Source organism: Populus trichocarpa, chromosome 15 (genome assembly GCF_000002775.5).
Source record: "Populus trichocarpa isolate Nisqually-1 chromosome 15, P.trichocarpa_v4.1, whole genome shotgun sequence".
Classification (NCBI taxonomy): domain Eukaryota; kingdom Viridiplantae; phylum Streptophyta; class Magnoliopsida; order Malpighiales; family Salicaceae; genus Populus; species Populus trichocarpa.
Window position 1 is genome coordinate 11,143,324 of NC_037299.2, and position 13,251 is coordinate 11,156,574.

Genomic DNA, 13,251 nt, shown 5'->3' on the forward strand with positions numbered 1-13,251 from the left:
TCCATCAAAAGAAGTTCCATGGCATGCATGTGCCTTTCCCCTTTTGTTCTCCCTCCTAATCTATTCTCAAATCTCAAGTAGGTCCCTTATCGGGAGGGACGTACCCTTTCGGTAGTTGGCTAAAGGTATATCCTTTTTCCTTTCGCACTTGAAATTCATTGGTGAAAGCGTAGTTAACAAATGGTCAAAAATGAACTGAAGAAGGTAAAGTAGTTGCCTCCCGTGATTGTTGCCACTAATTGGACGGCATGGTAAGAAAGATGGTCAGAGGAGCTTCTGACGAAGTGGGTTTTGGGATATTCGATACGGAAGGGGCTTATGATGATATACTGAGCTAGTTATATAGCTTGATTTTACAGATTCTGCCTTCATTTGTTGATAATTTTGGCACCAGTTGTAATAATCATGGACTTTAATTTGGTGGTTCAACTTTCCTAGTCACTTGCATTAATTCAACTGGTAAAGTTTGACAGACTTTTCGCCTGTCTTTACCTGCAGTCTGTTTCATTTTGTCCTTGGCTCTGTCATTGTTTGACTGAGGGGGGAGGCGGGAGAGAGAGTTTAACATGAAAAGATAATTGATATATACTATATCAACACTTCTGCACTTGTTTTCTCTAAGCCCATCAAGATTCTCAAAGAGAATTCCTAATGGTTCAAAGATTAACAGGCCGAGGTTGTAATCATCAAAGTTGAGTACAAAGGGAGGTAAAGGAATTTAAAAGGGAAAAAAAGAAGACAAAAACAGATAACAATGGGCAAAAAGAACTAGAAATTGGAGGGAAGATAAAGCCATGGAAACTAATACTTAAGACTTCTCTTCACCTTCCTCATTTTTGATTTCCCTTCTGCTTAATTACTTTTCTAACTAGCTAATTAATTAATTATAGCCCAAATCACTTGTAGCAAATATTGTTTCTTCAATATTTCAAAATCAGCTAGCAACGAGCCCCTTTCCTGCAACCAAGTGCACCCGCTCCCACTGTTATTGTACCGACAAGCGAAGATGGTCTTGCACCCAAGCTTGATGCCCTGGCATAACTTGAAGAAGCACCTGCACCAGATGCTGTGAAAAACGCACCATTCATTAGTAGGTCTCCTTCGGATCTCCAATTCCAGTGCTTCCATTCACTCTCTGGTGCGTCTTCATGTTTTGTTACCTGCATCAATAAAAAATCATAAATGTGTTAGGGTTTGTCCCATTTAAGGCTTACAAAAGCAAAGCCTTTTCGGCATTGAGTATCACAAGGAAGTTAGTTATTTCAGTTGGGCAATAAATGGGTTCTCAGCTCTTACCTCCTTACTGAACCTGATGTCGGGCGCAACAAATCTATTGCCTTGGCTGTTGATGGTCGGGTTAGCACTCCCTCCAATGGCGTACATTTCCCAATGGGTGTAGTCATTGTTGACCACATGGAAATACCCGTGTCTGCATCTGAAAATGTGAGCAAATACTAATTAGTTTCAAATCTTGAAAGATTATCGACACCTGGATGGCTGATAAAGAGCATGTTGTTAGCTAATTACCCCACCAATCAACACTTTCGTAATTAAGAAAAAACAAATAATTGTTTTAACTTTTTTATTTACCTTGGCATTCTCTGGACAAGCCCTTCTCCAAAGTGATTAAAGGCTATGGTGACTTGCATGTTCTTGTCTTGAGTGTAGGAATCGCTGTGCCCCAGAAGCATGACTTTATCATGGTGGGTCATGTAATTGTTCGAAATGGTGATGGCCGAGGACCCATGAATGGCATCGACAAGTCCATCGTTACAATTTGACAACGAATTATGGTCCACCCATACGTGAGTACCGCCGAAGATGGACACACCGTCACCATCGGATACAGTCCTCCAGCCAAAGTGCTTTGGGGAGTCTCTCACCATAGCATTCCCTCCTTGCTTGCAATCGTGTATGTGTAGTCCATGTATAATAATGTTGGTCACATACTGTATGGTGATGCACGGGCCGCCAGCAATATGGACACTAGCACCTCTACCATCAATCGTCTTGAACGAGTTCATGATCAATTCTTCCTTCAGTTGAATTGTCATGTCTCGAGCGAAAATGATCCACAATGGCTCCTCCTGGATCACAGCATGCCTGAGAGTCCCTGGCCTAGGGTTCACGGGATCATCATTACCAGAGTCTGTGACCACATAAATCTTACCATCTCTTCCCCCAATGGCATTCTTACCGAACCCAATTGCACAATCCGCTAGCCTCTGACGGTTCTTCTCCCAATTGGGATCACACCTCCAGCAGTCATCAATGGGGTTGCCAGTCCCGCAAGAGAGATAGCCCAACTTCCTCCTAGAAGCATTGATGGCCCTGTCCAAAAACAATGTAACACATTCTTATAAACACCAGTTATACATAAATTAAACACAGCACGTTCACTATTTGACCGACAATTCGCAACTAGCAGTGGAGCCACAGACGTACCTATGCACTTCTTGTACTACAAGTTCCGGGTCCTGAACTGGGGAAGAGGAAATGAGGGCTGGGGTTAGGAGAGAGAGGAGGAAGAGGAGACAGAGAGAAGGGTTTGCCATTGTTTGTTGTCTTCTTTGAGAGGAGAGAAACTGTGAGAAGAGAGGGAAGGGTGTGAGAGACATGAATGGAGAAAAGGGAGTTTATAAAGACATTAAAGCCGGGCTAAATGGGCGTGATTAAACTAAACTAAACATGTGGGGTCCAAGATGTGCTTCGTGATTTCTGGATTTACGGGATTCCTACAGCGCGGGTCGTTTTTGCCGTTAAAGGTTGAAAATTACAGTAAAAATTAAAGACACCGAGAGGACAATTCCATCTTCTCGTTTTTTCAACAAGGCAGCTCCACTCTGAGTTTCTCTCAGAGTTGCGAGGCCTCGCTGCCAAAAGGTTACGAGAGCTGCAGCATGAACACAAAGCATTTATGCTGATAAATCTGTGCTCTGATTAATGTGATGACCATCTTTATGAAATATTATATCTCGAAACTCTTTTAATTAGTGTAAGGAATACATATTGACGCTGATTTTTGAATCTTTTCCTCGTGAAAGTACCAAGGAAAAGATTATGAAGTAGCTAGCTAGGCACACTTGTAATTCAACTGTCAACATATCCATGAGATCAAGCAGAAACAAACAAATTGTTAGCTGTTCTACTCGTCTATGTAAATCTAGTTAAGAGTGAGCTGGTTTCTTTTTTTTTCCCATCTCTAGATCTCTTGTATGAGCTTGTAGCCTTGTCGCTCATGACAGCAATCTACAGTCACCAGCTATGGTGGCAAAAGCAAAAGCTAGAGCATAGCATATATTGCTAACACACAGGTTTTTTGTTTTTTTTTCGCCAAGTTAATTTTGGATTTCATGGGCCCTTAAATTTCCTGTCTTACTTGCTAAAGGTGAAAACTAAAAACTACCACCACGTTAATTAGATTTAAAATGGAAGGTGTTCAATTTACTCAATTAAAAGCAACAATAATTAAGAGCATATGATCTTGGCAGAGAAAGTGATATCTCTGGGAACCTTTTCTTCTTTTATATATATATATTACTGTGCAAATATTTATATATGATTCACGGGCAGTTAATCTCTCCCACAAGTTAAATTATTGGGAAGAGCTTGTCAACTCAAAATCCTCGATCGATCGTATATTTATATATTAATTAAAAAAATTAAATAATAAAATTTAAATTACGTATGACTTCTGCTGCTAGCTCCTAGTTGACATCTTAATATTTGATTATTACTCATTATATTATAAGGTCACTTGTGTTTATATGCTTGTGCAGGCAAGTGGACAGCAGCAGAGAGATTTCTTAGTCACGAAAGTGTGAGACGTAGAATTAGCGATAAAATTGATTTGATAAGTTATCATATGGTAGCAGAAAACAATATTCTTAGAGTTATTTATTTAATATATGAGATTTTCGTTTTTAATAAGATTTAATTTGTTCTTTCATTTTTATTTATTTTTTTATATAAAAATAACACTTGCATATATTTATGAAATTACAAAATTAAAAAAAAAATAAGAAAATAAAAGGTAATTAAACACATCAAATTAAAAAAAGTGGGTCTTATAAAAGAATAGAAATAAATGACAGGCGACTATTTTTAGAAATAAATATTCGATAAAATCATTATACTTTTTTAATGAAGGAGTAATTACAACTCGTGATCACGCATGAGTTTTTAATAATTAATTAATTGTAGGTAGGAAATACACAAGATTATCGATGCATTAATTAATTATATATGCCACACGAATTGTGGCCAGCCAATTGATCAAAACATTTAATTAATTTTGTAAAAATATTAAAATAAAATGATTTGATGATAAGTTGGACCAAGAAATTCTTGTGGCAGCATCCGCACATGCTTTTGCCCTCCAAATCAAACCTCACCAGCTGCTTGTAGGCCCGAAATTATTATTTTTCTCTCCTTTCTTTAGCATATTTCTTCTTATTTTTCTTTAATTTATCCCTTTAATATTGTATTCTTGACCGCAAACCTCGCCGGTGATTCACACAAGGAACAAAAACGGGATACACATTTCTGACATGGAAGAACAGTGGCCCATCAAGCTGACACTTGTCCACGACAAGTCGTGTACATCTGGACCCGTAAGAGAAGGCGTGGTATCCGTCGTTTATGTTCTGGATTCTGAAAGCTACGGCCTCACATGGGAGGATTTCTGTTCCTCTCTTTTTATGATTCTCTTGTCTGTGTAAGACAATCTGGGCCGCTGGTTATGGATTTGGAGTGTAATAAGAGCCCTCGATCTTGGATGGTGGGGTATGATAGCTTCTTTTTTTTTCTTTTTTTTTTCTGGAGAGAAAATAAAATCGACAGTTAGGGTAGGAAAAGGCAATAAAAATAAAATAAAAGGGCCAGCCATGTTAGCTATGTTTTTATTTTATTTTTATCAACTCCGAGAGGGTTTTTGAATGGTGGGATTGTGAGTGGGTGAAAGCTACGTAGCAACTCCTCGCATCCACCCATTTACACGTGGCGATTAAAGGCAATGCCATGTGGCATTCTCTTCGTCTTCCTCTAGCCAATAGGTTCTCTCATTTGCACATGCAAGAACCCTCGTTATTTCACATCAAATCAATCTCTCTTCTTAGGCTGTGAAGGAAAGTCAACATTTTTATGCTTTGAATTGTTCATTTTTTCATGATTTCAGATATTCACACTGTCAAATTTCGGAGCACAGAACACTTTTTAACACGGTATCACCGACGAGTAATTTTGTACTTGTTAACCCCTTAATCATCACCACCTAACCTCTTTCATTAGATTAAACACAGGCAGGTAGCGGCACTAGGGTTTCCCATGTGGTTAATTTCTTCGAGTTTGGAAGACTAAATATTAGGGTTCGATCGCTTTCTACAACCCCACTTGAAGGTTTAGTTAGATATTTGGTCACGATAGTGGGTCATTTGTATAAAAAATGACAGGAAAAAAAGCAGAGAAAGTGCTATATCCATGGTGTTGTTCACACACTTCGTAATCTCGGGGAGATAATTTGCACTAGATCAGAGCTGGGGGCCGGGACGTTGACATAAACCTAGATGGAAAATAAGTTCAAGTCGTGCCACATGAACATGCATGGCTCAAGAGGTGCGCGCGACTGGAACACTATATATGTGTAAGTATACATGAAAATATTCGAAACAAATAACATCAAATTAAGGAGACAAGAGAGTGGAGATTGTCAGGATGCAGGAGGGGAAGGCTAGGCCCAGCGCCCACCGATCAAGATACTGAATGAATGCTTAACAGCACCATTAATTTATCGAGTGGATGCTAGGGCTTGAATAAAAGAAGAAGAGAGTATATATGAACGACAATGTAGATATATACAAGGCATATAGTCTATCAAAATTCCTAGCCACATGGTCGTAGATTGTGGGTGGTCCATCCCGTCCCCTTAATTACACTTGATTTAAGAGCCAACATAACCTCCCGACCGTATTCATTTCTCTGTTCGAGTCATTTTATTGGGACCTGCGCATGCTAATATATACCAGTACTTATTAATGTTCTTTATCGCAATTCATTAAATCATAACTAAATTCGTATGGAGAAATCACTTCAGCTACAGGCCTACAAGATGTTATTACTATGATTTATGATTTCAAGTTTTGGTAGTTAAACTTTTATTTTATTAAGGGTATGTTTGTTTTTGTGTTTTAAAAGTGTTTTTGAAATAAATAGAAATTTTTTTATTTTTTTTACTTTAAATTAATATTTTTTTTGATATTTTTAAATTATTTTAATGCGCTGATATTAAAAATAATTTTTTTAAAAATAAAATTTTAATATATTTTTAAGAGAAAATCACTATAAAAAACAACCACAACCATATTGATATAAATAAATAAAACTTGTAAGCCAAATCATAACTTTCCTTTCTTTTTTTATTTCTTCTGAAAATCGTTGTATTGTCTCTAGTTATCTGTTGGCTTCTAGAGGCTCTGTTTTTTTATGCAGTTTACTCGATACTCACATATCCTCCGGTCCACGCATAACTGAAAAGAATTCATTGAGCACCAAAAAAAGAAAAGAAAAGAAAAGGATAGACAATTAGCTAATTGAACTTATCAAATCACATGGCATTATTTTAATTAGAGAGTGGATGCCGCTAGCTCATGTATATTTGCTGAGTTAAAATTAATACCCATAATTAGTCCATGTTTGTTTTCTGGAAAGTAGTTTCCGGGAAACTATTTTTCAAACTTTCCTGTGTTTATTTGCTATTAGAAAAGTTGGTCAACGAAAAACACTTTTCGGTCAAAGAAAAATTTGGTTTGGTTTCTAGGAAAGTGTTTTTTTTTTTGGCTGTGTTTGTTTTCCGGAAAGTGGTTTCCGGGAAATCACTTTTCAAACTTTCCTGTGTTTGTTTGCCATTAGAAAAGTTGGTTAACGGAAAACACTTTCTAGTCAAAGAAAAATTTGGCTTGGTTTTCAGGAAAGTGTTTTCTTGAAAAATTTGGGCGGAAAACACTTTCCGGAAGTTGTGAAAAATTTAGAAATGTCATTATTTGTTGATTATATCAAATTTGATCCTCAAACTTTTAATTGCTATATATAATTTGTTTTGAATATTTATTTTTCAATTTCATCTCTTAAAATTTAATTTTTATATTAACTTTGGTCCTTATTTTTATAATTGCTATTTGCTTTTTTCTTATCATTTTTTTATTGAAATTTTTTATTTATCAAATTTGGTCCTCATTCTTTTGATTGTTACTTATTTTATTTGAAATAATTTATGAAATGTTAATTATTATTATTTTAATTTCTTCATCTTTCATTTTTTTTAATTTTTTAGATTTGATCTCTATTATTTTGATTATTATTTATTTTATTTGAGATAATTTATGAAATTATATTTTTTTTTCAATTTCATTCTCATTCAACTTTTTAATTTGTAAGATTTGTTCCTTATTATTTTAATAAACTTCAGAAAAATAAAACATTAATAAGTTATTTTCCAGCTCATTTTTCATGACATAACCAAACACTAGAAAGTGTTTTCCAACTTATTTTCCATTACACTACCAAACATCGGAAAATATTTTCCCGGAATTCACTTTCCAAAAGAAAACTATTTTCCAACAAACAAACAGGAAAACTATTTTCCAACAAACATCGGAAAATATTTTCCCGGAATTCACTTTCCAAAAGAAAACTATTTTCCAACAAACAAACAGGGTCTTAACTCAAATTGTTAGTATTTTCTCCTGATGCATCTAGCAAGGTTCCTATATATCAATAGAAAACTATTTAATTTCAATATTTAAAAGTTAATTTGAGAAGATCCTCATATAAAACAAATTAAAATATATTTTAAGATTAAAAGAGAGAGAGAGAAAAGTGGTATTATTCGAATAGTATAATTAATTTAGAGTACTCATTAAAGAAAAGCTAAGCTTTCTATTATTAACGTTGAGGTCTTGAAACAATATATGTGGAGTCATTTATATCTAAAATATAGGATATCCATGAAATTTCTTATATTGTAATCTACCCTTTGATTTTAATAGAAATTGATAATATAAAAATCAAACAACATTTGTGATGAGTCCAAAAATCTAAAATATTTAGAAAATAAAGTTTCATGTCACTTGATATGAAAAGTCTAAATAGTTGATTAGTGGTAGTAGGTGATGTCTAATAAATCAAGTGACTGGTAACTTTAGTAGTAATAGGTAATGCCTGATAAGTTAGGTGATCGATAACTATGGTAGTAGTAGGTGATGCTTGATAAATTAAGTAACCAGTAATTATTATAGTAACTGGTGGTGTTTGGTAAATCAGGTGACCGGTAACTCTAGTAATATCAAGTGATATCTAGTAAGTAAGTCAGGTGATCGGTTTTTTTATGGACATGAGACTATATGATGATAAAATCAATGATTTTAATGTACCCTTTGATGATACCTTTTAATCTCTGTAATTGTTTTATTCGATTTTATTTATTTGAATCCATCCATTTAAATCTTAATCAATACCTTTTAGCGTCTTGGAACCACTTGAAGCCATTGCACTCTTGTACGCCATGCGTAGCTTGGTACTATAATGTCAAAAAAAGGGGACCTCAAATGATGAACCGAAAAATGGGATTTGACAAAGCTTCAAAAGAAGGCAATGGCCATAGACATATTGCGTAATCATTGGCATTCATGTGCCCTGGCTGTAATTTTCTATCAAGGTAACTCTTCTTTATGTGGACACGCCTGGACCTAATCATTTTCACACCTCTCCTCCTCCCCATTTTTAACCACCGAGATGTGAGAGCAGTTCGCTTTAATCAATTGTGCTTGGGACATGTCTTGTAGTTAAGGTCAAACCTGCTCCATGATTACCTGCAAATCCTCTCTTTAGGTGTGGTTAGATTGACAATCATTTATATTGACTTGGAAGAAGCCAAAAGACAGCAATTTTGCTAAGATGATAATATATACATTCACCTAATCTCTCTCATGTTCCCGACCTATGTCGTTTGTTAACTGCTATGATTTTGAAGCATATAAGTTAATTAATTCGATTTTAAATCTGTTTTCTAGAAATTACTAGTTCAAGTATGACTACTAGAGATTTATATAATCATTAATTTTATAGTCAATAAAACTAGTCGAAGTGTACACAAATTAGCTCAGACATTCATAATAATAAATAAATAAAAAAAGGCTAGGCTAATGCAATCAAAGATTCAAAAATGAAATTTTCTTTGTTCCGGTTGCTCTGAAGGATTAACCTAAGAAAAATGTCTTCCACGTTACTCTTTCGACAAATGTTTTTACAATCTTGGCAGTTAGTTTTTCTACAGGCTCTGATAAACAATAGAGATTAAGCTTGAAAGATTCATCGCCCCTGTTGCCTGCCATCCAAAAATGGATGATTAGCACAGCACTACACCCAAAATTGTGCGCTGCCAGCTTGTGGTCTGTAGTGCTTGTAGGGAGTAGACTCATTGGGTTTTGCTCCTGTCAATCTCCGGAATCATCGATCAAGAGTTGGTGTTACCAAATGAACTACTACTCACAAAAAAGTTGATGTTGCAGTTAACAGAATTTTCAAGGCATAGTAAGGACCCATATAAAACATAATTCTAAAACTCAGCCCGGTCTAGTAGGTTGACCCGGGACCCGACTGATCCGGAACTGAAATCGGGCTGGATTTAAAAAAAATAAGAGAAATAAAAAACTCGGCTAACTCGGCTGGTTGACCCGGTAAGACCCGGTCAAAAATTCAGTTGCAATCTGTTGACTATTTAGTTTTTTTAACCAAAATGATGTCGTTTTAATTTATAAAAACAATTAGGTTTGACCCGGGTGACTTGGTTAAAACCCATGACTGGGCCTTGGGCCGGGTTGACCACCAAACCGAGCTTAAAAACCCTAATATAAAGAAACAAATAATATCTTACTATAAACATTGTTATAAGATCCGAGATAAAGCCTGCATTGGAAGCTACCCTGCTCAATCCAATATATATATATATATACACACACACTAAAATTCTTGCTATAAAAAGATTCAATTTGAAATAAAAATGACTTGAAAAGGTATATGAGTTCACAAATCACTGAGTAATTTGATGGATTAAACTGAATTTTATAAATATAAGTAGGTGTGAGAATATATAACAAAACATGTAGTGAAATTTACTGATAAATGAACTTGTTAGAATTGAGCCAATATCTTGAGGATCATGTATCAATTTCAGAAACTATAAATTAAAACACCAAAGTATGGGAAAGGGTGGAAAATAAGGGGAAGGAAATTGCAGCTAAGGCATTTTTTCTTGTTTGGGAGCATGAAAAAAATATTCCCATTACCCATATATATACCGTCCTGTCCAATCTGGAGAGATGGTTGGAGGAAAACTTACAAAAATGACAATTTTATCTTTTATAAATGTCATGTTAGAACAAGTATATAATAGTATTTTTTATTCTTTTTATAATAGTAATTAATTTCAAACCGTTAAAAATCGTTCTTAAACTAATTCTTAACTTTGATACAAAAATTTTAAATCGTCCTGAAACTTATAATACATATTATTTAATTTAAATTTTACAAACAATCATCAAAAGATTTGAAATTATAAGAAAATATTTAGGGAGACAGGAAAAGAAGAATCTATAATAAAAAAAAAAAATCTATTTCCCATTCCAACAAGGAGGATGACAGACCAATCACAGTCACTATTAAAATATCAGCCAGGTACATGGGAATTTTTTTATATCAAACAGATTTTTTATATATGTATAAAAAAGAGTTGTGTGTTAGATTAAAATAAAAAGTAGCCCTAATTTTTATAAGTTAAAAAAGGTTTTTTTTCAAGTCAAATAAAAACAAACTTTTAAATAACAAACAAATAATTAAATGATGTATTTTTTTAATTTAAAGAGGTTAAAAACACATAAAATAAAATAAAATAAAAACAAGTCAAGTGTGTGGGTTTACCCAAGCGTTTGGTCGATATACAAGCCTAACTCACATGCCATGCTTTTTTTCGTTAACAGCAGGGGGTGTACGTAGACCACCTCTTTTTTTGTAAATATTAAAGGATGAATGGCATCTCGTCCGTCTTTTCAATTAAAAAATAAATAAATAACATGTAGGGTTTTATGTATTGTTTTTTGCCTAAAAATTTAATTTTCAACTAGTTTTTTAGCCGAAAGACCTAAATAACATCATAGACATCATGATAAACTTATGCGTGACCTAAAACAACGACACAAAAACTCGAAATAAACTCGAAAGAAAAAATATTTCAGAGCTCAATTATATATTTTAGTCAATTTGAAGATGATAAACATATAGGTGGAATTCCTTTTGCTAAATGGAACCCTTTAACATCAAGATCAACTATTTGAGTGGTTGATATCGGTGTCAACGATGATTTTCTCTCTCTAATATTTAAATTTGGTAACGATCTCTTTCTTCTCTCAAACCAAGCATTGAGAAATAAATTAAAAATTAAAAATTTTGGATTAAAAATGATTTAAAAAAAAATTCAGAAATTAAAGGGACCTAATATTTATAAGTTAGAAAGTACAAGAACTACAATAAATATTTCATCAAAAATTCCAAAAAGCCAATCATTTTCTACACTTTTTCCCTCTCGTCCCCTATTTGTTAATTTTACCATTTCCTAACAAATCAGGCCTTCAATTTTGTTCTGTAAAGGTAAAATAGGAAAAAAAATACAACATGAAAATCGATGATATTACGAGTCTTGATCTATAATGACGGAAAATAGTACCTTTTAGTATTTTGTTAATAAAATATAAATAAAGCTAGTGCAATAGAATTTCAATAATACCCTTCATATCAACCTGAATTTACTTTATGGCTTTGAAGAGTTCCCACTTATAATTAAATCTCTCTACTCCGTCAAAACCTATGCTCTAAATAATATAAAAATCATTTGTTACCTTGTCGATTTAATAAACAATTCACATTTATTTCCTATTTTGCCAGGCCGAGAGATAACTTTGAAAAGCTAGGCGGCCCTAGCCGTGTCAATGGTCCACGATTGTGGGCTTAGTTACAAGCCCAAAGCTTGAGGTCATGCTTCTCTTGATGGAGACTTATGAATAAACTAGTTTTTTCACGCCGCTGTCTAGGGACATTTTTTAAAATTATTTTTTATTTAATTTAATTATATATATATATATATGAAACACAATGATTTAAATTTTGGTAAGAAAATATTTCTTGTTAGATGAAATTTAATTTTCTTATTAATATTTTTTTTGCTTTTACAAAAACATATCTTTTTATTAATAGAATAATTTTTTTAATAAGAAAATGCCATTAAAATAAATATTCATAAAAATATCAATCATTTGAATTAAGAAAGAAAAGATTATCTTTTCAATAAAAAATCCTTCTCCTTATCCATTTATTTCTTTTTTGTTTTTTATTCAATAAAAAAATAAAAAAATCATGCTTGATAATTTCTAAGTGATAAGAAGAAAAAAAAAAGATTAATTAATCCAAAGATTAATATTATTCTCATCTAATATTCATTAGCATATTTTTATATATATATAAATTTTGCATATTAGATTGTTATATACAAGTCACAAATGACAAAGTAATTGTTAATATTATTATAAAAACTATAATCTTATCTAAATAAACTATGACAAAATTAGGTAATATTTTAAATATTTTTTTATTCATACTAAATTTAATTTAGAATAAATAGAAAACTAAAATTAAAAAAATAAAAATTGAAAGGTAATATAAAAAGATGCGAGGCGCTAGCGTGCTAACCGAGGAGGATTTGTTCGCTCACCTAGCCAGAAAAAGAAAAAGGAACCCGGATGCACCTGGCCCTTGCTTCATCTTTTTTAATGGAAAGATGACACGTAGCCCCTCAAATCTTTTAATAAAATCAACGGCACATCGTTTGCTTGGACTGACAACACGTCATCATTTAGATTAAAAAAGTTTGAGGAACTGTTGTCCTAAAATCCCTTGAAGCAAAGAGTGGAGATTTGACAGATTCTAGCGGGGATGGGAGGGTTTTTGGGGGCCCATTGGGGTATCATTGAACTTGGGAATTGTGAGGGTTTTTGGGGGCCCATTGGGGTATCAGTGAACTTGGGAATTGTGAGTGTTTTTGGGGGCCCATTGGGTATTAGTGAACTTGGGAATTATATCATTTCTAGCAACGTGAATGATGCAGACAGAAGCAAAGATGGAAAATCCACAGAAAAATTATTTGCAGAA

General features: G+C 33.7%; 1 protein-coding gene across 1 annotated transcript; it reads right to left on the reverse strand.

The window, feature by feature from the left end:
- Positions 1–560: 560 nt before the first annotated feature.
- Positions 561–2,672, reverse strand: LOC7453817 (probable pectate lyase 18). Its single transcript, XM_002322179.3, has 4 exons — positions 2,446–2,672; positions 1,591–2,331; positions 1,297–1,435; positions 561–1,160 (listed from the first exon to the last, which is right to left on the reverse strand). Exons 1-4 carry the CDS (start codon positions 2,616–2,618, stop codon positions 939–941), a joined length of 1,275 nt encoding a protein of 424 aa, XP_002322215.2. The 5' UTR covers positions 2,619–2,672; the 3' UTR covers positions 561–938.
- Between the last annotated feature and the right edge of the window lie 10,579 nt (positions 2,673–13,251).